This window comes from Perca flavescens, chromosome 24 (assembly GCF_004354835.1).
Source record: "Perca flavescens isolate YP-PL-M2 chromosome 24, PFLA_1.0, whole genome shotgun sequence".
In the NCBI taxonomy this organism is placed as follows: Eukaryota; Metazoa; Chordata; class Actinopteri; order Perciformes; family Percidae; genus Perca; species Perca flavescens.
In genome coordinates, this window is record NC_041354.1 from 4,690,923 (window position 1) to 4,718,544 (window position 27,622).

Genomic DNA, 27,622 nt, shown 5'->3' on the forward strand with positions numbered 1-27,622 from the left:
TGAGGTGAAAAATTAAAACAATCTTCTGACTGAACCGGGGGTTATCCTTCAACCTCATCCTGTCACATCACAGTCTTATCCTGGTGAGCTATTCCTCAGGCTGGGAATTTTTTTTTCGTTCTGTTATTTGTTCTTCACACACATCTTTTAGCCAGCCAGGGGAACCGGGGTGAGGGGAGGGGGAGTTCTGATCTGATCTGATGCTACATCACATCCACTAGACGTGTCCATGTCAAAGGACGAGCCTGGAGGCCTGCCTTATATTGCCTCTGATTACCTTGTCACGCAGTGGTGTGGGATCCTTTGTTACCAGCCAAACAAGGCGTTTCCACTGTTAAAAAACTTCTATCCCACTGGTCCCTTCTGCACAGCAATATCACAAAACATTACTAAAAAAGACTAAAAAACACAACTCTCTTGCAACAGGTCACAGCCCCGACTTGTCTTTCTTTGTCCTCCTGTTTGTCTACCCACACACCTGTTTCCCGTCCACCTTTAACAACCACATCATTAGATCCTGTGGCCAATCATGAGCTGTGTGGGGGGGGTGGTCCAGGCAATCACAGCTGCTTCTCATAATCCCAGTCTGGGGGTAGATGCTAGATCAGATGCACTAGACGTGTCCATGTCAGAGGACGTGCCTGGGGTCTGCCTTATATTGCCTCTGATTTGGCCCGAACCTAACGACGTCACATCTAGTGGATGTGATCTAGCATTTACCTGGAGGCATCAGCCTGTCTTGCTGAGCCACTTCTCTCTCTATAATGAACATTAAAAGCACCATGCAAGTCCAAGATTGCCAATTCGGACCATGTGGTCAGAGCTTGTTAATAAGCAGCTGAATGCTGTGTGGGACAAAGGATGTGTAGCCTCTTTTAGTCCCCTGGGGGCAATAAAGGTTTCATTCATTCACTCATTAATTCAGTCATTCGTGTGCCCTCCCACTCCTGAAAGTTTTCATTATAAGAGATAGAACTGGATCAGCAAGACAGGCTGATGCCTCCCGGTAAATGCTAGATCACATCCACTAGACGTGTCCATGTCAGAGGACGTGCCTGGTGGTCTGCCCTATATTGCCTCTGATTTGGCCCGAACCTAACGACGTCAACACGTCTAGTGGATGTGATCTAGCATTTACCGTCTTGCTTAGCCACTTCTGTCTCTATAATGAACATTAAAAGGACCATACAGGTCCAATATTAACAATTCGGACCATGTGGTCAGAGCTTGTTAATAAGCAGTTGAATGCTGTGGGACAAAAGGATGCTAGATCACATCCACTAGACGTGTTGACGTCGTTAGGTTCAGGCGAGGGGAGGGGGGTAGGTAGATGCCAGATCAGATCCACTAGATGTGTACATGTCAAAGGACGTGCCCTGTTATCCTTACCCTCCTCACCCCTGAACCGACATTCAACTGTTTATTAACAAGCTCTGACCACATGGTCCGAATTGGCACTCTTGCATGGTGCTTTTAATGTTCATTATAGAGAGAGAAGTGGCTCAGCAAGACAGGCTGATGCCTCCAGGTAAATGCTAGATAACATACACTAGACGTGTTGACGTGTTAGGATGGTTAGGTTCGGGCCAAATCAGAGGCAATATAATGCAGGCCACCAGGCACGTCCTCTGACATGGACACGTCTAGTGGATGTGATCTAGCATTTACCGGGAGGCATCAGCCTGTCTTGCTGAGCCAGTTCTATCTCTTATAATGAAAACTTTCAGGAGTGGGAGGGCACACGAATGACTGAATTAATGAGTGAATGAATGAAACCTTTATTGCCCCCAGGGGACTAAAAGAGGCTACACATCCTTTGTCCCACACAGCATTTAGCTGCTTATTAACAAGCTCTGACCACATGGTCCGAATTGGCACTTGCATGGTCCTTTTAATGCTCATTATAGAGAGAGAAGTGGCTCAGCAAGACAGGCTGATGCCTCCCGGTAAATGCTAGATCACATCCACTAGATGTGACGTCGTTAGGTTCGGGCCAAATCAGAGGCAATATAAGGCAGACCCCAGGCACGTCCTCTGACATGGACACGTCCAGTGCATCTGATCTAGCATCTACCCCCAGACTGGGATTATGAGAAGCAGCTGTGATTGCCTGGACCCCCCCCACCACACCCCCCCCACAGCTCCTGATTGGCCACAGGATCTAATGATGTGGTTGTTAAAGGTGGACGGGAAACAGGTGTGTGGGTAGACAAACAGGAGGACAAAGAAAGACAAGTCGGGCTGTGACCTGTTGCAAGAGAGTTGTGTTTTTTAGTCTTTTTAGTAATGTTTTGTGGTATTGCTGTGCAGAAGGGACCAGTGGGATAGAAGTTTTTAACAGTGGAAACGCCTTGTTTGGCTGGTAACAAAGGACCCCACACCACTGCGTGACAAGGTAATCAGAGGCAATATAAGGCAGGCCTCCAGGCTCGTCCTTTGACATGGGCACGTCTAGTGGATGTGATCTAGCATCAGATCAGATCAGATCAGAACTCCCCCTCCCCTCACCCCGGTTCCCCTGGCTGGCTAAAAGATGTGTGTGAAGAACAAATAACAGAACGGAAAAAAATCCCAGCCTGAGGAATAGCTCACCACGATAAGACGGTGATGTGACAGTATGAGGTTGAAGGATCGAATCCCGGTTCAGTCAGAAGAGTGTTTTAATTTTCGCCTCAGTGATGTGAACGTTAAATACAACCTCCAACCAGAAAGCTCACAGTGTCATAGATAGCTCAGCATGATAATACCCATGTGATTTGTTTAGGAGGTTGTGGGTTCAACTCCTTTATGGCAAACTCAATTTTAAGGTCCAACACCCAAAATGAACAAGTGAAATACACAACTAAACACATGCCACTTGTTGACAGATCTGATAGCTCAGTGTGATGAGATACTAGTTGGGAGACACAAAGATTATGGGTTCCAACACAGGAAAGGACAATTTATTTTGAGCTTTACACCCAGAATGACAAAGACAAATACACAACTAACCATGAGATTGTCCATCAGATCTGATAGCTCAGTGTGATGGAACGCTGGTTGGGAGACATAAAGGTTATGGGTTCCAACACAAGAAAAGTCAATTTATTTTGAGCTTTACACCCAGAATGACAAAGACAAATACACCCGGAGAACTGTCGCATGCGTACATGCGTTGGTGGCGCAGTTGGTTTGTCTTCGCCACTAAAGGCGCCGGTGGCGGGTTCAAGACAGCTCGGTATCAGCGTGTGTGCACTTAGATAGGCCCCCCAGATAGGAAAGAGAGGCTAGGAAAGGAAGTGCAGGCAAGAAGAGAGTAGGAGAGTATTAAGACAAGGACAGGCAGGGATCAGAGTAAGGCAGAGACCAGAGTAGGTCAACTCAGAGAAAGGAAGAGACCAGAGTAGGACAAGTCAGAGAAAGGAAGAGACCAGAGTAGGACAAGTCAGAAAAAGGAAGAGACCAGAGTAGGACAAGTCAGAAAAAGGAAGTGACCAGAGTAGGACAAGTCAAAAAAAGGAAGAGACCAGAGTAGGACAAGTCAGAAAAAGGAAGAGACCAGAGTAGGACACCTCAGAGAAAGAGTGAGACCAGAGTAGGACAACTCAGAGAAAGAGTGAGACCAGAGTAGGACACCTCAGAGAAAGAGTGAGACCAGAGTAGGACAAGTCAGAGAAAGGAAGAGACCAGAGTAGGACAAGTCAGAGAAAGAAAGAGACCAGAGTAGGACAAGTCAGAGAAAGGAAGAGACCAGAGCCGGACAACTCAGAGAAAGGAAGAGACCCGAGTAGGACATGTCAGAGAAAGGGAGCGAGTAGGAGAAAGGAAGAGAAGATTCTAATTTAAGAAAAAAAAATCCAATTTTTTTTTTTTATGGACAAAAAATTATTTACGTCCACTTTTATGGCATGTACTGTGTACAACTGTGTAATAGCACTTTTTAACAGATTTGTCATAATACATGTTATTACATAGTTATTACATAGTTATAACAATGTAATAACAATGTAATAACACTTTTTGACATTATGTATGACTTTTCTGAGCTTTTTCTGACATAATACATACTATTACTTACTTTTTTTATTAAATTATTTCATGACATACAATACTATGAGTATACAGTGAGTACGGAGAGAAGGCGGCATGAATGGAGTGAAGGAACTTCTCCGTTGTGGTCCGGAAACTCTGCACTCATCTGGCGAGAAAACAAGAGAAAGTAAGAGTTTATTGGATTGTTCTGCTTCAATACATCTGGGTCCATTTCTTTTCCTTAAGGAGGAATAAAAGACACAGAGACACAAGGTAGAGCTACTAGTGCTGAGAACTGTAGCTCCCAAGCAGAGGACGGGCCCTGTCTTGTTAACATCATTTAGTATCTGAGCTGCACCCTAAGGTCAATCCAGGTGACACAAAGACCGGAACAAATGAAAGCTGTGATACGTAAGGGATAATGTAGAGCGAGGCGGTTGTTCGCGTCGGGGTCTTGAATCAGCCTGAAGGGGTTGTATTCGCTATAACAACCGCCTCGCTCTACATTATCCCGCTTATTACATGGCTACTTACCAAATAAATCAATAATTTGACTAATAACTTGACAAAATATTGATTTAAATGGGAGCTTATTGATTTAAATACGATTGTATTGCTTCCACTAGAGAAAATAGTCCGTTCCGTCTCTACGGCTGGAATCCTTCGTCCATAGCAACGTAAAAACTCTGTAATGCAATCCTTCGTCTATTAGCTACTCAACATCACCTTACGGTCTGTGGTTGTAGCCGTATATTTTATGGGGTGCTGCCGTGGTGCACAAATGACTCAGCTGCTGTTTTAATCACTGCAGGAACTGACACAACATTAGCTGACGCGTTGTAGTGAGCTAGCGGGCTATCGGCTGCTCTAATTTACATTAAACTGAACATTTCTGTTGACGGTGAAGTGAGACACGGTGAATGGCTTCTTTGGGAATATTTATGTGGACGTTTATGTCCTCATTCATCTCGTTTCCTTTTTGCAGAGCCGCTGCATGTTGACACACCTGTAAGTTAACGTTAAACAAGTTGCAATGTAAGCTAACTAATTAGCGTTGTTGTCCCTACGGATGTTACTGCGTAGCTAGCGATCATAGACGGTATATTAGCGATAGACGCTCATCAGATCTGCTGTCATTGCTTGGAGGACAGAAGTTGCTCCACGTTTCCCCACAGCTGATAGCCTAAATTATCCGGACTTCTTTTAGCGGATTGATTGATAGCGGTCCTCCAGAGTGAACAGAACTGCGTCCATGGCAACGCTTTGCTTTTGCATGGCAACGGTTTGTTATCCTTAGCAGCGGTCTGTTATCAAGAAATAACAGACCGCATTCTACATTCGAATTCAACCAAGCCATGTAATAAATATTAATATTAGGGCTGCAACCAGGGGGGAAAGGGCTCCGATACTCCGTACCGCTAAACGATTCAGTCCCGGTACGCAGGAAGTGGGAACAGCAGCCGCCTGCCAAAACCCACACACAACAACCAGTCACCATCACACTTCCAACAAGAAAAGACATCTGCTGAGATAAACAACAGGTAGTTTTCTTATGAATTGCCTCGTAATTGTTCCAGGGTCAGTGGTTGACCTGTGGGTTTTTAATCCATGCTGGAGGAACCGCCTGTCCAAAGCTGTTTAGTTACTGCTGGCTAACGTCAACTTCTCCTACAGCTGACTGCCTGATATTCAGTGCTGTGGGTCGTTTATGGCAAAAAATCTCCCAAGTGAAATGACAGACAAAATAAGTTGTCATGTTTCCTGATCTTCAGTTTATTCCAACACCACGGACGGCAGGTCCAACAAGCTACGCTACTTCTGGAACTCTGGCGTAATAATGGTGGGCGACCGCACTTCTTTACTTACTAAACACACACAGCGATTGGAAGGGTGCGTTTGATTTAATGATTCCGGATTTAATTTTTTGACGACCAAACCACACAAATGATGTCATCTGCACCGGTCAATTCCAAACTGTTTTGTGGTTGGCTGACAAATTACCAGCAAAGTGGTGTGGGTTTAAAAGATCTGTCAACCTTCACAAACCATTCTGTGGAACTTACACAAATAAGCTAACGTTATTCTGAAATAATGTGGAACGCATTGCTATCTTAAAAGGCTAATTAAAAAGTAAAAGCCATTTGCTTTCACACTCGGCTGCATTATTTTCAGTGTTTTGTCTACAAAACGTCAAACTCTAAACCCATCTGAGTGGAGAAGATGGAGCCGGCTAAACGTTGTCAGAGACTGATGGGAACTAACAACAGCACTACACCACCAAGCCTACCACACTCACACGTCCTCTCTGACAGCTTACCGACAACTCTAAAACGCTAACGCTGCCATCGGTGTCAGGAGCTGACACAACATTCAGCTTCAGCACACGTTCTCTCAAACATTTCACACACTGCTTTGTGTGTTTACTCCTTCAAACCCAGCAGACCTGCCGAGGGCTTCAAACTCCAACCTTCTCAACACCGAGGCAGCCACCTGACCAGCAGGTTTTAGAAGATGGAACACAGCAGTTTACACTCTGCTCTATCACTACATAGTCGGATTATAGTTCTTCAGCAGAAACAACACAACACAGCCTGGCTCTAACGTACACAAGGTAACAGTTCTGCCACTGGAAATATCTCTACCACAAGCTCCTGCAAACACTTAACCACTGACCTAACAACACAAGCATGTGAGCCATCAAGTCTTTTCTCATTAACATTTTGTTCGAGGACATTTCCACAAACAGTGTCTCAGTTGTATGTGTGTATATGTGTATATATATATATATACATAATGTGTGTGTATGTTAGAATCCTTACTGTGGACAATGTTGTTGAGATTCTGGACTCTGTGTGACCTGACCCTTTCAAATCAACTCAATCCGTCAACATTACAGCCAGCAGCTGTTAATCCGGAGAGAAAGCATGTCCTACCTCAGAGCTTCAGCTCAGAGAAGATGTTCCTTCAGCTGGTCTCTACAAGGCTCCTCCTCCTCCTCTTCTTCCCAGATGACATCCATTGAGGCTGCAGATCTGCAGCCGCCACACAGCTGACTGTCAAAGTAAAAAGCATACAACAATAATCAACGGTTATGTAATGTATAGTTATAGTTACATTTATAGTTTGCATTAGCACTGAAATGTGGAAATGTTCATGAATACAATGGGCAAAGACCAACCTGCGGACTTCCAGCTCCCACGGACCATGTAAACACCAGTCCACCTGCAACCGTCTATTTGCAGAAACACTAATAAAACCGATATCAAACGCCATATTCCTTCTCACAGCGATGCGTAGTTTTCTCCTAGCGTCATTCCGGTGAATGTGACCGCGGGGTCGTTTGTTTGTTCGCCCCAAACAGCCAAAGTAGCAACAGTACAGACGTTAGCATAAGCTAGCTGTGAGTTAGCAACAACGGGACGCAGGAACCGTGTGTGTGTTTGTGTATCTGGCCTATGGTGAGGAGATAGTGCCCCGGATGATTATTGCCTAAGGGGGAGGACTGTTGTGTGTGACATACCGTCCAGCCTCGACTGACCTCATAACGTCCTCCATTCGTCTTTATGCAGCTGATTGATAATCCATAAATTCATCTGCTCAAGTTGCTACATGTTCAGAGGTCGCAGAGTCGTCTTCGGGTCAGTCTGAAGTCGGGGGGGTCACATGAGGGTCATCATCAGATACCTCTCATTTATTATCATTACATTAGATTCTGCTGGTGGTCACCCGCTACAATCCTGGTACGTGGCTACAACTTGCTGGATGTGTATAAAAGAAGTTAAACAGTTCTTAAATATGGAAGACAAAAATCAATACTGAAATGAATGCTGAAAACACAAAAGTAATACATGGATTTGAAAATGAATACATGCATACAAGTGTGAGTTATTCAGTGGAAGATGAATGTATGAATGCTTTAAAAAAATCTGAATTTGTTTTTTGGTATTTGACATTTTTAGTTTTAGTGCTGTACTTCTACATTTCTACATACACTTATGTCTATATAGCATTTATTTTATTCTTTATTTGCATGTATATAAATGCAAGAAATTTACATTCAGATTACCAGCAGTCATGTATTTTTGTTTTCATTTTTAAATATGTATTTGAATATTTCATTATTTATTCAAGCCTTTTTCTTTGTATATTATTTTATTTATCAATTAATGTACCTTTTGGGGCTGAGTCTAGAGTTCCCTAATTCTACCACTAGGTGGCAACATGTCTGTGCTACTATTACCACCATAGACTGTTAATATTAATTATGAATTATTACCACAGCTCGGTGCATACTGATTGGAGCATGCTAACTCCAGAAAAGGGTTATATTGCTTTTAAAGGGTTATATTGCTATTAAAGCAAAGGCAGTGCATATTTAAACTCGTTTACTATTTAGTTAAAAGTTGCAGGTTTAAATTCAACATAAAGTACTGACTATTGCAATATTCACACATTCCATCAACATGCTTTTTCATTATAAATAATGTTCCATTTAATCCTGTATGTGCTAGCCTCATTCTGGACACCATATCTTCTTCTTGTTTACATCTGTATGTATTCCTGTTTTTCCCCACTGTTCCTTGAATTCTCTACAGGTGTCTCCCAGACTGTTCATTATCCCACAAAAACTGCCCTTTTGCATTTGTTTTAGCTTTAATTATACTTTTGACTTCAGCTTTACTGTATTTAATATCCACCTCTATATCAGGCAGCTCTGCTGCGTTCTTCGCACATTTATCTGCCAATTCAATACCTCCTCCACCTATATGAGCTGGTACCCATATAAATGTAGTTCTAATACCTGACTTAATCAGACTGTTAGCTAGTTGCAGTATGTCGTACACTATGTCCTGTCTAGACTCCGAGTGAAGAAATGTAAGGCTTGTCAAAGCTGAGCTGGAGTCTGATGCAATCACATCTTGCTTAGGTCTATTGCTCTCTACCCACAGCAAGGCCATCCATATTGCTAACAGTTCTGCTGAGTATACAGCTAAATCATCATTAATTCTTTTAGCAGATTCAATGTTTAATTGAGGGATAACATAAGCAATTCACATTTTCATATCAGTCTTCTTTGATGCATCAGTATATATATAATGATTCCTTCTTTATATTTCCTTGAAATTATACTATGACTTTTTTTCAATATACTATACTGTGACTTTTCATCCCATTTTTCAACATACTATACTATGACTTTTCATCCCATTTTTCAACATACTATACTATGACTTTTCATCCCATTTTTCAACATTAAATACTATGACTTTTTTTAGACATTATGGCTTTCTTTATCACATGTATTGATATACTATCACACACACACACATTGATATACTATCACACACACATTGATATACTATCACACACACATTGATATACTATCACACACACATTGATATACTATCACACACACATTGATACACACACACACACATTGATATACACACACACACATTGATATACTATCACACACACACACATTGATATACTACACACACACACACACACACACACACACACACACACACACACACACACACACACACACACACACACACACACACACACACACACACACACACACACACACACACACACACACACACACACACACACACACACACACACACACACACACACACACACACACACACACACACACACACACACACACACACACACACACACACACACACACACACACACACACACACACACACACACACACACACACACACACACACACACACACACACACACACACACGTAAGTAGCCTAAATAAAACAAATGCTATATGAAATGACAAAACACTTCCGCCGACGCCCCCCCGCTTTCTGTGTAAATATAGCAGTGGTTAAAGTGTATATTTTGACCCCAAAGAAATCACCAAAGTAAGATTTGTAAGTGTTTATGCAGCAGTTGACATAAGAAATGTACAAATTGGCAGTTGAAACAACAAAGTATTAACATGTCAGATAGTCATGACGCATTTTTAATGGAAAGAACCAACAAAACAAAGTGTCAAATAATTTTAACAAAAATTAATTCACGATTTGTAGGAAAGGCATTCAGATTGCCACCTGAGCTTCCTCCCTGTAAACTGAGTAGGAACGGTAAAAAAAGAACATTTAAGAATCTAAAGGCTGAAACAAAACATTCGTAGAGATTACAGAAATGAATGCTGCTGTGTAATTCCTTAAATCTGGTACGAAATCAAGTGCAATAATTGTTTCCTATATAAAAAAAAGGCAACTTTGGATAAATCTAGATAATATCATTGGTTAAATTAGTGTGTATGAACATAAAATAAGGCACAAACAATGTTGTAAGGATTATGCAGCCATTTAAAAGCAATTTCTCCAAGGCATCAGTATACTGAGCAGCAAATAACAGAAGATAAATATGAAGCATTGAAAATAAATAGTGATTTATTTCAACAGTTTTACAGCAGTGATCTCCAAGCTCTTTTGGCTTGAAGAAAACAGCAGCATAATGTGCGTGTATTTGGCTCAGCCATTCACGACCCTACTGAGCCCACCTGAACCTCTTCAGATCCTGTCTCCTCAGCAGCTGGAGTGGATGGGGTCCTTCTATCAGCCCCTGGGTGCTGTCACCACAGGCTGGAGGGGTGCAGTACGAGCCCAGGCACTTTTTCAAGTTTAGAGAGTCAGAGCCTCCCGGAGCTCACAGAGCTGTCTCAAAGATAACCAAGTTACCGTCTGCTGTTACTCCGTTTGCTATGCTAGGATGGCTTCTGTTGTTGTAAACCTGAAGAAACATGTTTTGCAAAGTTAGATTCACTTACGATAAAACTTCTTCACATTTTAAAATGCGTCTAAAGAAAGTAAAAGGGTAAAACTCGCCTGTTTAGCTGCCTCTAGTAGAGCTGCTGCCTCCTGCTTGCCGGTCTGCTGAACCATTTTATAAAAGATGCCATCTGGATCTTGAAGCAGGGTATAAGGCTCATCATAGGCATGAATTTTCCCTGCATCTAGAACCTAGAGACACAAAACCTTTCAGCAATTATAAAAAATAAAATATTTTTTGCGAGAATTTCCCCCCTGCTTCCAGTCTTAATGCTAAACTAAGTGACTTGTGGCTCTAGGTCCATATTTAATGTACAGTCATGAGAGGTATCAATCAGGAAGCAGCTGTTGCTTTTCTGCTTGTATTTATTTTGGTTGTACTGCTGCAACAATGGAATTTCTCCACTAGGGAGTGTAAAGAAATAAAAAAAAGATGCTAAGGATACACCAAGGCCCTCATTAAAAGACAATCACTTATAATGTCTTCTGAAATCTGTTTGTGTAGGATGAGAGGGAGAGAAGTCAAGTAAGTCAAACAGTCACTATCAGAGTAGAAAGGAATGTGGCCATAAAATGAGGGGGTTGCCACATTCTGTAGATTAGACATATCTTAACTAGGTGTGGGGTCACAGGGGAACTATATGTTTATAGGCCCACTCCTCCTTCAGAGGGCGGCTGGAGAAGTCACTGGACCAGGATTGCTCTGAAGCAAAGGGCCAAAGGATCCTGGCCCCAACCAACCAATAGGAAGAGACAACACCCCTGTGGGGGATAAGAACTGTCTGTTAAACCAAAGAAAGGGGCCAGTCTACGGAGCTCCAGGGTGAAGTAGGATGGCCCACATCGATGTGCGTCATGTAATCCTTTGGCTTTATTCCTTGTATACAAGTTCTATTATTCCAGCTATAATAAACCACCTTAAATGAGAGAAATGTTTGTCTTCTGTCCCAACTGACCAACTGGACCGTGTCAGGATCAACAGCTGCAAAATCTTTTTAACATTTTTTTAAAAGTAAAGTACCCTCTCCTAGAATCAGTTGACTGTTTGACTGATTTTATTTGACCACTTAAATATAAAATATGAAACAATACTCTGTGTCATACATTAAAATACATAAATTTATTTATTTCCATTATGAGTAAGACAACTCACCAGTATTCTGTCGCTGTCTATGATGGTGTTGAGACGATGAGCGATGGTGAGGACGGTGCATTCTCTGAACTTGTCCCGTATGGTTTTCTGGATCAGTTCATCGGTCCTGCAGAGACACGGCACATGCATTAAAGATAGGGATGCATTTTTTGACTATGCTATAGTATAACTTTAAAAACAATATTTCGACAAACTATACTATGATTTGTGTATCATTTCTATTCAACATACTATACTATGCCTTTTTTTTTTTTTTTTTTAAATCTCTTTTTTGACATACTATGACTTTTCATGACTGACATACTTTAATATGACTTTTGTATTATTTTTTCGGCATACTATGACTTTTTTTTTAAATCACTTTTTTTCAACATACTATAGTATGACTTTTATCGCTATACTATAGCAGATGGAGGGTTTGAGAGAGAGAAGATCTGGCGTCAGTTGTTCACTTGTCTAAGTAGCTCAGCCCAGTGTCACTGTGTTGGTCAGCTTTTAAATATTACAACAATAAGATCACAGATTGTGTACTGTGACTTATTTTTCGCAGTCTAGACAAAAGTACTATCAGGTCTTGTCACATCCCAAAACAATCATGTATTCTCCCTCCTTTAAACCCAGATATTGACCGTCTGTGTGTTCTCATTAAATCAGCTGAAGTTCATGGTTGTCCCCGGGGCCAACAGCAGTGAAGCAACGGCTTAGTACCTTGGGTCCACGTTGGCTGTGGCCTCGTCGATGACGAGGATGCGGTTCTTCCTGAGGATGGCTCTGGCCAGACACACAAGCTGCCTCTGGCCAACGCTGAAGTTGGAGCCCGACTCGGCCAGAACCGTCTCCAACTTCCCCGGCAGCTCCTCCACCACAGACTTCAGCTGCACCTGCAGGGAACACGGAGTGAGTTTTTGCCTGACACACGCAACAACATGAGCTAGAAACTCAACTTTTGGAGTGTGCTGATTGGATACTAGCCTCCTCCAGAGCCTTCCACAGATCTTCATCAGTGTGATGGTTGAAAGGGTCCAAGTTCTTCCTCATGGAGCCTGTAAAAAGCACTGGGTCCTGGAAAACAAGAGGGGGGGTTTAGTTATTGAATCAGTTGACTTTAATCTAGTTGAGTCTCCAACTATTTTAACCTATGGTGTTAGTAAACCGGTTGGGCTACGTTTTTTGCAAACTGGGGTTAAGAGATAGCCTGGAAATCCAGACCCAAATCCGAAAGGATTAAGGGTCTGGCATCGAGTAATGAAAGTGGCCCATCTCAAGGGGCAACACCAAGCGTGCATTTGAAAATCTCACTGCATGCAATTGGATAACACTACGACCAATCACAACAATACACGGGGTGACGTATCCAGAGCCCCATACGCTTAGCTACCAGTGGAGCTATCTTGTAGATTAAACAGTCGTCATCGGTTTAGCTCGCCTCTGGCCCGCCTATATCAGATACACCGATGTGATTGGTGCAGCTCGGCTACAAGGGCATAGTTAATGAGCATCATTACTCGATGCCAGAGTGACTCGCTGAGCAAATTCAAATTGTGCTCTCGCGAGAACTCTGGATTTCCAGGGTAGTTAAGAAACCTTTTTTAAAAGAGTTAAGCAGCCATGACACCATCAGGGTCAGTAGCACTAGAACACTAGTGGTGAAGAAGAATAAGTCACTTGTTATTTGAAGCAGCAGCTTCAGCAGACAAAGAAATGAGTATTGATCTTTTACCTGCTTCTCCTTATGTGATGTACCTTCCTGTCCCATTCAAGACACTGGCACTTGCCTACAGTGCTGTGAATGGCTCAGACCCATCTTACATTCAGGACCCCCTATGAATCAAACCATCCACTACGCTGTGCTACTGCCCATCTGCTTGCTACTCCCTCATCAAAGTCATGGCGGCTTTGCCGCAATAGGCCTTTTTCCCAGCAGACATTTTGACTTGTCATAGTAGGACAAGCACAGGTGTTTACCAATGCTCTCCTTAATGACAGTCGGGCTCTACACCACACTGTTCTGACACCAGGGTTAGCAAAATACACAGATTCACTAAACTCAAGACAGTATCTCAGGACCTTTCATATTGGATCCAGTACCTCACAAGATTAAGATGTCAGATTAAATAGCAGCTGTTATTTCAATGTGTCAACACATTTTTATTTAACACAGGTAAATATAAGTATCGGACTTTGTATCGATGGTACTTTAGGACTCGGATTAGGGCCAAAACCACTTTATCCCTACAGATATATAGCTTTGTTTTGAATTGTATTATACTATTTAAATGTAATTGTGACTTGTGTGCTTTCTGCAGCCAAAAACATAGGTATTATGAGTCTCTGTAAAATATGCTAAATGCTCCATGTTTGTCCCATGCAACAATTCTGTTTCTGTTAGTGGGAGTCTTTGTAGGTCTTTCTATCCTGACATGACCAAGCATCCTACAATATTTAACATGACTTTCTGCTTGGCTGGGTGATTTTCTGCTACTGAACGAAACTGGCATTTTGATCCTTTCCACACAGGCAACTTTTTATTTTTCCGTTTTGAGTTCACATATTCAAACTCCCAGTAACTTCCAGGCACTTGTCAGTCATACAGACCTTTTTTCAATTTCATACAACGAGCTAATCACTGGCCTTGTGTTAGCCTGATGTCTGGTTAAAGTGCTCTCTGCATGTGTCAGTTTTAACCCACAATAGAAGGTCAGCTGATGTTTACCTGAGGAATGATGGACATCTTCTGGCGCAGGTTGTGGAGGCCGATCTCAGAGGTCAGAACACCATCGATGTAGATCTTCCCCTGAGGCTCGGCCAGGCGGAAGAGAGCCGAGACCAGGGAGCTTTTCCCAGCACCTGTTCTACCCACAATACCAACCTGACACAGAGAAAAGCAGAATCCGGTTTAATAATATCAGTTTAGGTTTAATGATAAACGAGCAGTATTGTGTCCTCTGAAGAGAAAGATGTCTGACCTTCTCTTTGGGTCGGAACATTGCTTTCAGGCTCTGGAGCACTAGCGGTCCTTCGGGGCTGTAGGAGAAGCTGACCTGGTCAAACGTCACCAGGCCTTTGCTGGGCCAATCAGGAGGAGGACGCTTCTGGGTTTCCCAGGGTGCCTCACTCTCCAGGTCAGTGTACTCCACCACTCTCTCGACCGAGGTCATCTGAGGACAGTAGAGATTAGTGCTGACTGAGCGATAAATCAAATTTAGACCGACATTGCAATGTAATATAATCAGTTCTGCTGCTTTCTGTATTCTGCTATAAATACAACAAGTTGCTTGATGAATTTTAAAATAACATAAAACCCCCATCTCCAATATTATTTTATTGAACAAATTAAATATAAAAGCAACATTGAAAAAGAATGAGTTACATTTTAAAGTGTAGTTTTCTACTGGTACTCTCAGCAAACAAAGAAATCTCTGAGCGTCTTTCGAGAAATGTCGCAGCCTTTCGCGATGAGGTTATTGCGCCAGTTGGTCTCGCGATGACAATAACAAAACAAAATATTGCGCAGCCCTAGCGCTCACACTTGTTGGCTGATCGGAGCAGAGAGGAAGTGGTAGTAAATGAACAGCACAGGTTTTAGTTTGACCGTGAATAAATGCAGCTCATCTAGACCCAAGTAAAATTCCCTCGTCTTGCTTCCCAACTGCTGGGTAGAGTGAAGATGGTTAGCCCTCACAGTGAGCACCAACTTCAGCCCTGGAGGCAAACTGAAGGCTCCCCTGTGCTTCCTGGCCACGATTTGGAAGCTGAAGCAGGAATAGAACAGTTTTCACCGGGGATTTGAGTTATTTAAATGGTTTCTTCTTTTTGACCCTACCCCTTGATTTCGAGTGCCCCTCGCTTTTCGACTTCCCCCTTGGAACAGTGTTATAAGGGGTAGTGGTTGAAATCTTCCCCTATATAATTGGACAACCCTTCAAGACACCGATACGTCATTAGTAGTCGTTGCTGGCGATTACGGAAACCGACGCAACAAGTCTATTGCCGGAATCTGGGCAGCAGGATCACCAGAGATGGCCGCCGGCTGGCCTGAGGTGGCGCTCATCTCTGAAAACGTTGAAGCAAATTTCATATTTGGAATTAAAACGGTTACTTTCTCACCTGAAAATATATGAAAAACTTTATAAAGCAACATAATAAAAGCTTTTACCCTGGCTCAAAATGTTCGTGGCCAGTGACCCGCCAGCGGCTCTTAAGTCTCTGAAAAAGTCTATAATACATTGAAACAACAGGATACCGTTTACAGCTGTGTTTTGACTAAAACAGCTGATCTGTGCAAGCCGACTTATGGATGCGATTTGAATTTATATAATGAACAATGAAAAGTTCTTTACTTCAGAGTTGCTTATACTGTATGTTGCTGATGATCTCATTTGTTTTTCTTTTCTGTTTATTTCTTATAAGTTCTATTTTGTATTTTTATTTTTTAACAAAAATTGTCTATAATACATAATTGCACCTTTGGTTTTTATTGTTACTGTCAATGTTACTAACTGGAGATAAGGCTTGAAGTTACAAGTTCCAAATGACATCTGGATAGCAAAGTGAACTAAATAAATCCTATACATTAGCTTTGAATACAAGTTGTAAAAAAACTTAAAATTAAAAAAATTAAAAAAGAAAGAATATCTTACCATGTTCTCCAGCTCTGTACTCTGCCTGACACCCCACTGGAACATGCCCATCAGTGTAACAGAGTAAGTCAGAGACAGACCAACGGAGCCAGCGTCCAGCTCTAACAGAACCAGGAAAAAGACATTTCATATTTTATTGAAATAGAAGATGCATGGTATTTTATTTATTTTTTAAAGATTATCTTTGGGGCATTTTAGGCCTTTATTAACATAGGACAGCTTAAGATTTGAGGAGAGGGAGGGGGAATGACATTCAGCAAATTGCCGCAGGAAAAACCTCTACCAGGCGAGCTACCCAGGCGCCCGATGCATGGTACAGCAGTACTAAATCAGTGTTCAAAGATTGAGAACCTTCCTTACGGTCTCTTAGGAGCAGGCAGCCAAAGGTGGCAACAGTAACAAAGATGGCGCAGAGGCCGTCAAGACGAACAGCGAACCAGCGGGAGGTGGTCAGGAACAGGAACCAGGCCGCTGTACAGAAAAAAAAAGATATACGTTTTTGACCCAGGACTAACAGAGCTCCCAAATGCTTCATATTGATGGGATGTGAATATAATAGTGCTGAGAACCTGAGTGCAGGTCCTGATGGGCATCAAAGGCTTGCTGGAACCTTTCCTCGGCTCCAAAGGCTCGGATGGTCCACAGGCCCTGAAGAGATGACGAGAGGTGGGAGAACACCGGACTCCGAGCTGAGGGAAAGATGAAAAAGCCATTTTAATCCCGCTTGTTGCCACTTGATTCAATACATTTCACACAAAAGTGCCCAGCCTGATATAGATAGCATTTTGGGACACTCACTTGTGGCCTCGAGGCGTTTGATGTTTCTGGAGGTCTGCAGGAAGTAGCGACGTAGGAAGAGGAAGACGAGGAGGAGGGGGACAACAGGGATGAGGATCCAGGGGATCACTGACACCGACACAGCAATCGTCCCGACAATCTGCAGGAACACCTGCTCAGAGAAAAAACACAAAACCTACTTAAATTCTGAAGTCTGCTTGTTTACGGATTACTGTTTGATGTGGATTTAAGCTGATTAATCAATGCAGTTTAGGGCACAGACATCTGACCTCCCAGCTGAGCAATAGGACAAAGTCCAAACTAGTGATGGTAATAACTCACAGTAACAATTGAATTACAATAGCATTGGCTACTGTGCAGGATGTTCTTGCTGCCACAACAGGCTGAAAAGGTCCAGCTGATCTTTTTATTTATGTGGAGCCCATGTCAGACATTGAATGTGTAACACTGCTGGCTTCAAAGATAGGTGTCAGCCCCATTAAGTGTTCCTTGCAGCTTTATTCAGACATGACAGGACATGTACGGAAAATGCCACAGTGCTTTTGAAAAGGAGACACCAGTGCAGTGTGCGTTCAAAACATGCCTGTTCAGAATGGGCCGACTGCTTGGCATGGAGTATTGCTGCTTGCGGCTTTCTTGAGAACCGCTCATCTCATCTACTTCCCCCTGCGCTTCCTTGGGTCCTGAGCAATACACCTGCCATGATATAGTTTCTTCACATACCCAAGTCGTGGCTACTCACAGTCAGAAACACCGGTGAAACACACTGGTTCACGGGGGAAAAACATCAACAGCAGACTTTACCATTAAGAGTTAATAAAAGTGCGTCGGCCGTCTTGGTTCACGCTGGTTCAGATTAGGGAGCCTCTGTGTTTTTGTTTTATTAGCCTTGGCTACAGTAGTTTGCACACATTTGCTTGTTTACTTCATTAGATTGCTTCCTTTTATAGATGGAACAGAGAGGGACAGCTGGACAGACTCCCTCACTAACCTAACGTCTTTATTGTATGATGATGGTCAATGCATCTTGATCTGCTGTATGTTTCTGTTATTTTTTGCTGTTACTAGATTGTTTCTGATGACACTCGCCGCTCTCTTTTACGTTAACCTTTTTACACTTATTTCTGAGGGAGTCTGATTTGCTTAAGAAAATATAAATGGTTAATAAATCAAATTTCATGATTTTCTTTGCATAAAGGCGATTTAAGTTGTACATTTAAGGGTTGATTTTAATCAGGCAAACACAGGAGAGGAGACTGGTAAGCAAATGACAGAGTATTTATATATTTCTGGGGGCAGCAGTCATCTTATTTTAACGTTCATGCAATATTATTGAACTTGACCATACAGTCCCATTAAATCTATTCTGATATACTAAATGACCAAGAGGCTCTCCAGTCTCCAACTCTGTAGCTTTAGTGTACAGGTTCTCACGAGCTTTGTCATTGAAGGGAGATCTCTCCATACCTGAACAAAGTCAGCAAAAGTCCACGGCAACATAGAATCCAGCTGGCCAATATCCTTCGAAAACCTGTTTAAGACTCTTCCTGAGGTGAGACAAAAGAGAATGTGGAGAAAACCTTACTATGGAAATATTAACTAGAGACATCATAACATTTTGTTTTCCAGTTTATATTTATGTGGAGAATCGTTTGCGGTTTAGTGTAGGTTTAAGTGCCATCACAGCTTTTCTTTTAGTAATGAGATTTTCCCTCACACAATTTGGTAATGCTCCAATACGTCTTTGATGAAGCTGTATTACGGTTACTGAGTATAATTCTCCTCTGACATTGTATGATTTATAATTACTCTTAAACGTATCATCCGGGTTCCCATGTTTTGACGGTAGTTAGAGTAACTAGAGGGGTCAAAGGTTATAGGACTCCACTGACAGGCGACCAAACGAAATGTCCGTGTCATTGAAATAAAATTAGAGATTGAACATTGTTGGAAACATTTGGGATAGTGTATGTACACAACTCAAAATATATAACATAGGTATAGTCGTTTTTAGATACAGAAATATTACATATCGTACCTTGAAGTCAATATGCAAAAATTCAACTAATGCCCAAAATACTATCGATATACTGTATGCTTAGTATTTGAGAGGTAATGTTTTAAATTTTGCTTACCAATAGGGTTGACGTCAAAGAAGTGCACAGGTGATTTGAGTATGGAGTTGAACATGCGGTTGTGCAGAGACTGTGCAGACCTCACTAACATGTTGAACAGGACAATATTCCTGATGAAGCCAAAAAAGATGACGGCTGCTGTCAAACCTGTAAAAACAAGCAGCAGAATGTTTTCCTCTAAACTACTGAAATACAATACATACAGTACAGGTTTATATGACAACATGTGTTGTCAGATTACCTCCAAAAACACCCAGGTAGAAATCTGTATTCAGCTCTGCAGTGATGTTTAGCCCGTTTTGGATGACGGTGCTGTTGGCAGTCAGCTTATCTTGCTCGTCAGCCCTGATCAATCAAAACGTTACAAAAATAAATAAAGTCATACAAAAGCAGACACCTCTGAGGAATATACCAATATTGGGGATTAGTGTATTTTTGTTCTTCTTTTCAGTGATTTTCATTCTTACCAGTGAGCCAGCCACCAGTCCTGCATGATGTATGCTACCTAAACGATTAAAAAGAATGGGCAATAGGTTAGCGTGTTTCTCTTAATCTCAAGAGGAGATAGCCAATTCTTTATGTACATTCAATGATTTACACTCCATGTGAAGCGGACACAAAACTTTATCACATTTCTCACTGAGCTAACATGTTGAAACTGAAAGAACAGTGAAATTTACATTTCCTCAAGGCATTATTGCCCTCACTTAACGCCAGGAACACAAAGGCAAAGCGCTGGGAAGTAGATTTGTGTCCGATAGGGCGCCTGTCTGTGCATACCAGACACACTTTTCTCTGCGCCGGTCACAAAGCAATCCTATTATTATAACCAAAATAAAAATAGCTCTGTGAGCTGCATACCTGAGCCAGAATGCTGACCACTATGCCAACCAGCAGAACAACGATGCTGGCTCCAGCTCTCAGGTATTTGACATACAGACTCGCTCCAATGGTTCCCTCAGCACGACTCTCCTCTGCTACGGTCTGCACATGCTCGGACTGTATGGACAAACATCATGAGCACAGTGCACAGTTTAATAGATTATAAACCACACAGAGAACAACGTTTTAAGCAGGACCGACTGACACTACTAGGAATGACTATTTAACAACAACATATGTAAAACCGTAACAGACATGATGCAGCTGGGTGGAGAGCAAAACATAAAATGCAAAAAAAAAAAATGTGTCATGTCTAAGGAAAGATTTTCATTTATAGCATGGGTGTGGCTGTAATTTAGCAGGTCTGTCTGTGTGTGTGCGTAGCATGGCATGTATGTTAAACATACCGGTAAGAGAGAGAACTACTGATTGCCTCTTTTTTGGTCAAGAAAAATGCACACCCTTTGCCACAGACTCCACTGATTTCTACATCCCATTCTGCATTAGTTAATTTGGTTCAATTTGATTTAATAATGTATTGCTAAACATTTAACATGGTGTTGTCTCCCTTTATGTTTTGACTATCTGAACTTGCTCAAAGTCAACATGCCAAATTTAGCTGCAAAATGTAATGTTTAAAATTCAGTGTTAACATCCGGAAACCCAAGGAAAAGCAATCGATTCTAGAATCTAGATCGGGAGTTTGCCATAGTTAGTGTAGAGCCTTGTATACACTTTCAAGAGCAAATTGAAATTCTAAATGTTCTAAAACCTCTACAAGCCATTACAAATTGATCATCACTCCCCTCCTCTGGAGAAATTAAGGTGACAAGTTCAATCTTTTGACACTTACAGTTTCTGTGTTAAACAAACCTAGAGAGGGAAATTGTATACAAACCGGTAGCTGGTCTCCATCTTTGATCGAGTGCACAGATGAGGTCTGTGAGTTTTGGGACAGAGTTCTGCTCCTGGCGACGATGTCTGGAGGGGGCTGTTTCTCCTCCTCCTCCTTCAGCAGGGAGGTGAAGTCCACTCCAGACCGCTGCAGCTCTGTATACGTCCCCTTTGCCACCATGTGACCCTGACATGTGCACACACAGTTGGGATACTCTGCGACTGTGTTCACATTACCACTGCCAACGCATAAACACTATCTCATCATGTATAAACACACTTTTAATAAGGTTATGGTTAATACATTCCATTATACAAAGACGCTGGTGCTGAGCTCTTAATACACTAACAATCTCAAAGCTGCTAGTGACCTCAGTAGGCTGTAATGTTAATGATGTTGCAACAACATTTTGTCTGATTCTGCTCATATACAAACATGACCAGTAGTGTGGTTATAATTCGTAATTAAATTAAATTGTATAAATTGTCAATACAGTAAATTGGCAACCATGATGCACATCACACTCATACACCGAAGAGCATATTTGATCTCCAAATTCATTCAGATTAGCATTTTATAATCCTTTAGATAAAGCCAAACTATCTGTTTGACTCATACGATGGATCCCTCAGACTTCATTTGTACCATAGAGGGAATCAACAATGGATGAATGCCATCATTTCTCTTAAACACAAGTTTTCACAAATGTTTCACGAGGCCTAATGTTGAAGAGTGAGAAAAATGTGTACTGTTTAGACTGAAAAGTTGCATGTCTTACATGTAAATACTGTACATCTAGTAAAGTTTGGGTACATTCACTCTGTACAGGCACCAACCTCCTTGAGGACAACAATCTGGTCGGCTACTTGCAGGTACTGCAGCTGGTGAGTGACCAGGATACGAGGCTTGTTCTTCAGCAGGCCACAGATGCACCTGATACATGGACATACAGTGAAGATTGTGTCAGGTTTTAGTATGAACGCATCTACTGTATGTGAATTGCAGCAGCAGTCTGTTAGAATTGAACTAGACTTACTGTGTGTGTTTGTTTTTTTGTTAGGTAACTGTAAGCGGAATTGTATTATCCAAGCGGAAAAGTGTAACAGGAAGATTGGGGCCAACTTCAATTGTCACTAGCAGCACCGCACCTCTTCCTGCCTCAGCCTTAGTTCTGGCCTTTCAAACACTGAAACACCTTTCTTGTTTTTTGTCTTGGTTCTCACTTAAGATGCATTTTCTGGCAAAGCAGAAATAACAACCTACAAACCCACCATCAACTAATGGAGTATAAACTATATAGGGGAGAAAACTAAGGGAAAAAGCTACATTATTTAACAATGCAGATAGATTCCCAGCCCTCCTTTTACAGGAACTTTCCGCTGCTAAGATTTAATGCTGAAGGCTTTCTGCTTCAGCTTTGAAGCACACTGTCCAGGAACACTCCAGTAACTTCCCGTTTGGTATATCAAATAAATCCCCCATGCTGTGGTGTAACAGCGTATGAGACCTTAACAGACCTGTCTCCAGCGTTCCACCACTGAGCAGAAGAACAGTTTTTCTATGAGTACAAACCCACTCTGAGCTGTGAGACCTTAACCTGCTGTTCTAATATGTGCATATAGGAGCACGTCGATGTATGGCGGGGATACAATCGCACAGATTTGACAAACTGGATGGGTCATGTACGGTGAGAGGGAGAATTTGTGCCTGAAACACTTCACGTAACTCTTAGATCACTCACTGTTCAAACAGGTGTCTTCCGACCTCAGCATCCACAGCACTCAAAGGGTCATCCAGCAGGTAGATGTCTGCATCCTGATACACAGCCCTGTAAACACATTTTGTCAGCACGTACTGTCAGACAGCATGCAGCTTCTACGTCATGTGGAAAGTTTCAGTCATTGGTTTCCGTACTACTTGGTTTTCTGCTCGTTGCCTTTTAAGGACAAAAGGTCAAACTTTCTAGTCTCTTGGACTGCAACATATGTTGTCATTCAGTGTCATGCCTTGCAGTGGTTTGCCTATTGAAGTATTAGTTTCGATAGGACATACTTTTGCCCTTTAGAAACACACCTTGGTGTGTAAAATCGGTGGAGTTCACCATTAAAGATGATTTGCTTATATTCTGTCTATATTAATTACTGTGTTTCTGTGCAGGAGCCTTTTGTATTTTTACATATATCTATGCTCATTTTCATTTGAAAAATATTTTGGTCACTTTGTTAAAATGTGCTCTCATTAGCCAGCCTAACAGACATGGGACTGTGGGGATTTATGGTGATTTTGAGCCACCCAAACCAGGAGGCTGGTCCTCTAACCCACAAGCTCTCTCCACCCATGCAGGGACAGGGAAACAGCAGCAGTTTTAGCCAGTAAATGCAAACCTTTCCTTTTCATACAGCAGGTAAGCTGGTCTAAACATAACTACCTGAATGACAACAAGACCCCATTGAATAAAAGTCTATCTAAACTTTTGATCTCAACTTTAACCTTGGTTTACAGTATGTCACACATTCTTTAATAGTATATTATAAAATTAAATAAATCCTTTAAAAAATGTGTTTACTCTATCAATTCTTTTTTTTAAATCACACTTTTTCTAGGAGTGACAATTTATCTAATAATATATAGTAAAACCCATCTGGTTTCTTTGTTATAATAATTTGGATGTCCTCTGACCTTGCCAGGTTGACACGAGCTTTCTGTCCCCCGCTGAGTGTGGCTCCCCTGTCCCCGATTATTGTCAGGTCTCCATCTGGGAGCAGCTCCATGTCCTGCACAGACAGACAGAACAATAGACCGTAAATAATGTGGAACTCACAAACACCCAAACACACTGAACTTGTATTATATATTCAAAAAGGTGTGCAAAATGTGATGCGTTCACTTCCCACAGGGACAGGATCAATGACACAGTGATGTTGATTTTTACAAACATTTTGACAGTAGACAATAGTGAGGTGACAGAAAATGAGGGGAGTCAGAAAGAGGGCATTAACCAAAGACGCCTAAACCACATGGTCAGCACCCTAAAGCTCTAGGCCAGCAGGGCGACCCTATACAGTGATCTCTGAGGTAGCATGGACAACAAGACTCTTCCTGGTCTCCAGCCTGCCTACTGTACTCACTGCACACATATTTTTCCAATTCACAAATTAAACAAATGTTGCAATACTAACAGAAACAAGACATTGAAGATCTTTACACGGATACCAGAGAAAGTACCTATTGACTCAGGAACAGACACAGCTGTGTTATACAACCTCGCAACAACCTATACAACCTGCCTTACACAGTTACGGTAGAAAGTTGGGGACTATCAGGGCTGCCCCTCTGGTCATGTGATTCTTACATGTCTGAACATGTAGAGAAAAAAAAATGCTTATGGTCACCTTCCCAATATTTTTTTCTTTTACAAAATAGAAGAGGGAGTTGAGAATAATTCTACCTCTGTAGATCCTTACACCTCTCCCAAACTGTTTTATCTAAACAACAACTAACACAGTAACTCATTTACTGGACACAGCTAACCTCCTACTGCCAGGTCAAAGAGTGGTTTGTTTGGCAGAACATACAATATGCAGTGCCCTACTCTTCTTAAAAAGGCATTAACATCAGACGCAGCAAGAAAAAGGCTAAGAGAAAATTAATATTTCAAACCACCCGGGTAACAGCCTTTTCTCCCTGTTGAGGTTGGGTAAAAGCACTGAGAGGCTCAGGAGGAGCTTCTAGCTCAGGCCACTAGGATCCTAAATGAGGACACTGCCTAACACTTTGAGTTCAAACTGATGTGCATGGCTTAACAAATGAGTAGCATAAGCATTCATGGATATATAAGCAAAGATCAAAGTTAAAAAATAAAATTATATTTAGATGTTATTTATTAAAAGGTTGACTTGAAAAATGTGAACCTTTCTTAAACCCATATGGACACTGAAACAGATTTTACTTGCCGTAATACTTCCTCCTGTTCAATTTGTTGCGATTACAAAATGGATTGTTTTCCATGTAATCTAAAGTAATAATTCAAATACCTCTCACCCTCTTTAGAGCACAGGCTCGAATGACTCTCTCATACTTCTGGGCGTTGAACTCTTTCCCAAACAGGATGTTACTGCGAATGGTTCCGGGGAACACCCAGGGCTGCTGGGCAGCATAGGTCAGCTGACCTTTGACTGTCAGCACCCCCTTTTCATGAGGCAGCTCTCGCAGGATGGTGCTCAACAGGGATGACTGGATGGACATACAGGCACAAAGAAAGGTAAGACATAAGGTGCTGATGAGATGAGAAAAAATGTACACAAACTAGCTGAACTATTTCAGCTAAACAGTGATTGTCTACTACAAGTCACAATTCTAGCTAGCTAAAATGATGATGTGAGATATCTGACCTTTCCAGCTCCCACTGGTCCAATTACAGCCAACAGCTGACTTGAGTTCAGAGTGAAGGAAAGGTTCTGCAGAGATGGAGCATCCAGACTCTGCAGGGGTACAAAATATATTTAAACATTACAACATGAATCAGTTTTGTTTTTCCTCCCCAAGGCTATTTTTGCAAAGGCACCGTTGCCCAAGACAATTTTGATTAGTTTAAAGAAATGCCAATCAGACTAGCCAGACCCTCCGCAGCAGGTGTAGAGGTAACGTTAGGTCTGGCAATGCAAGACTAATACGTATGTAATTTTGTCATCATATTAGCAGTCTGTGGAGGTGATAAAATGTTAAAGAAAATTCTTGGATTTGCTTAATCTAGTGTATTGGCTCAGGGCATTCCTAGTGTGTATACCAGTGAGCACAAGGTATCTGACCTTGTCCCAGTAGCAGACTAGGTCCTGGATCTCCACGAAGGCGTCTTTCTTCTCATCCTCTGGTAGTGCAGCTGGGCCTTTTGTGATCTCATCCAGCATTAAGAACTCCTTCACCATAAATAAATAAATAAATAAATAGATAGAGTCTGAGCCCAGTTCTAAGAGGTTATACAAAAACCTATTGTCTTAACATATCAGTAAAATCCCTTCCACTATTGCTTTAGTGGAGCTAATTGGTATATGCCCAGTATAGGCACTAGTACTGTGTTTGTCACTAGGTTCACTGGTGTGTCAGCCAGAACGCCACCTAAGGCCAAATCTTACAGAGCATGGAATAAAGAGAGACGGTTTATATGCCGTTTAATTCTTCCCTTTTCAGTAACATATATACAAATATTCCAGTCGGTTTATGCCTGGCTGTATGTGTGGTTTCTATTACGGATGACTTTTCATTTGGGTACTTGCCGATACAGAGTACCGACATGAGTACTTAAAATAATTGGGAAGGCAAGAAAAGGCAGCTTTATTTGTATAGCACATTTTAGCAACAAGGCAATTCAAAGTGCTTTACATAACGCATTCACAGTGCTCAAACGCTCATTATATTGGATTATCAAACATATTCATACTGCGTTAGGTTACCATTGAGCCATAAGCCAGAACACCACTTGAGGCCAAATCTTCCACAGTCTTCCAACACTAACTTGTAACTTTGTCCTCACTAGTAGTAAGTAATCAAGGTATCAAGTGGTCGGGTAAATCATTGGGTAGAGTTTCATAACTGCCGGTTTAGCAGGTTAAAAATTACATTTCAAGCTAACCATATCTTTATGAGAAAAATACAAAGGAGCAAGATAGTGGCTTTACAGAGCTGGACCTTCAAAATGATGCATGTGAGAGTGGCAATATAAGAGATAAGCAGCCTGAACTGTGATATCAGCAAAAGAAGCAGATGCAGCCAGAACAGCGTAGTTGTTTATCTGCTATTATGTGACTGCTTTTTTTGAAAGGCAGGGGTCATCAACTACATTTTTCCAAGAGCCAGAATTTTTCTAAGCAGACACTCTGGGGGCTGGACTTTCAAATAAAGAAAATAAAATTAATTTATACCTAATATGCCTATTCTTGTTCGAAATGTTCACTTTCTTGCTGAATTAATGCTATATATAATTTTTTTTTTACATGTATTAGTGTGAGCAAACTCCTAAAAAACATGGAAACTCCATAATAACTGGCTCTTTAACTAGAAAATGATCTCAGACTAGGAGGCAGTTCACTGAGGAGTGATGGTTAAAGTCTGTGATTAGGAAACATGGTTGTAGTATGCAGCGTCCTGATTGGTGGAAAATGCTTGCAGAAAGAAACGGCTGTTGTCAGGTAAGAATGTCACTGTCAAAGAGGCTGAAGCGAAAAATTGACGTGGAAAAGCCAAAAGCCCAGCTTTAATGATGAATGGACAGATAAGCAGGCTACGCATTAGTCATGTATGC

The 27,622-nt window shown here is 41.7% G+C and overlaps 1 protein-coding gene and 1 long non-coding RNA gene across 2 annotated transcripts in view; both read right to left on the reverse strand.

Moving 5' to 3' along the window:
• Window positions 1-2,920: 2,920 nt before the first annotated feature.
• LOC114551060 (uncharacterized) lies at window positions 2,921-7,383 on the reverse strand. The gene is made up of 3 exons (XR_003691827.1): window positions 7,190-7,383; window positions 6,945-7,064; window positions 2,921-4,177 (listed from the first exon to the last, which is right to left on the reverse strand). It is a non-coding gene; the product is annotated as an uncharacterized LOC114551060 (long non-coding RNA).
• Window positions 7,384-9,907: 2,524 nt separating this feature from the next.
• Window positions 9,908-27,622, reverse strand: part of abcc4 (ATP binding cassette subfamily C member 4 (PEL blood group)) — a 31,627-nt gene continuing 13,912 nt past the window's right edge. Inside the window, exons 9-31 of the mRNA XM_028571865.1 lie at window positions 26,133-26,240; window positions 25,716-25,805; window positions 25,366-25,557; window positions 24,004-24,098; window positions 23,066-23,152; window positions 22,161-22,257; window positions 21,328-21,510; window positions 20,409-20,546; window positions 20,015-20,052; window positions 19,789-19,892; window positions 19,548-19,694; window positions 18,880-18,959; window positions 17,413-17,563; window positions 17,184-17,303; window positions 16,975-17,085; window positions 16,615-16,715; window positions 14,941-15,132; window positions 14,688-14,843; window positions 12,947-13,036; window positions 12,683-12,855; window positions 11,975-12,080; window positions 10,879-11,013; window positions 9,908-10,783 (exon numbers count right to left, since the gene is read on the reverse strand). Of these exons, the coding sequence (XP_028427666.1) occupies window positions 10,700-10,783; window positions 10,879-11,013; window positions 11,975-12,080; window positions 12,683-12,855; window positions 12,947-13,036; window positions 14,688-14,843; window positions 14,941-15,132; window positions 16,615-16,715; window positions 16,975-17,085; window positions 17,184-17,303; window positions 17,413-17,563; window positions 18,880-18,959; window positions 19,548-19,694; window positions 19,789-19,892; window positions 20,015-20,052; window positions 20,409-20,546; window positions 21,328-21,510; window positions 22,161-22,257; window positions 23,066-23,152; window positions 24,004-24,098; window positions 25,366-25,557; window positions 25,716-25,805; window positions 26,133-26,240 (2,778 nt within the window). The 3' untranslated portion in view covers window positions 9,908-10,699. The remainder of the gene's footprint in view (window positions 10,784-10,878; window positions 11,014-11,974; window positions 12,081-12,682; window positions 12,856-12,946; window positions 13,037-14,687; window positions 14,844-14,940; window positions 15,133-16,614; window positions 16,716-16,974; window positions 17,086-17,183; window positions 17,304-17,412; window positions 17,564-18,879; window positions 18,960-19,547; window positions 19,695-19,788; window positions 19,893-20,014; window positions 20,053-20,408; window positions 20,547-21,327; window positions 21,511-22,160; window positions 22,258-23,065; window positions 23,153-24,003; window positions 24,099-25,365; window positions 25,558-25,715; window positions 25,806-26,132; window positions 26,241-27,622) is intronic.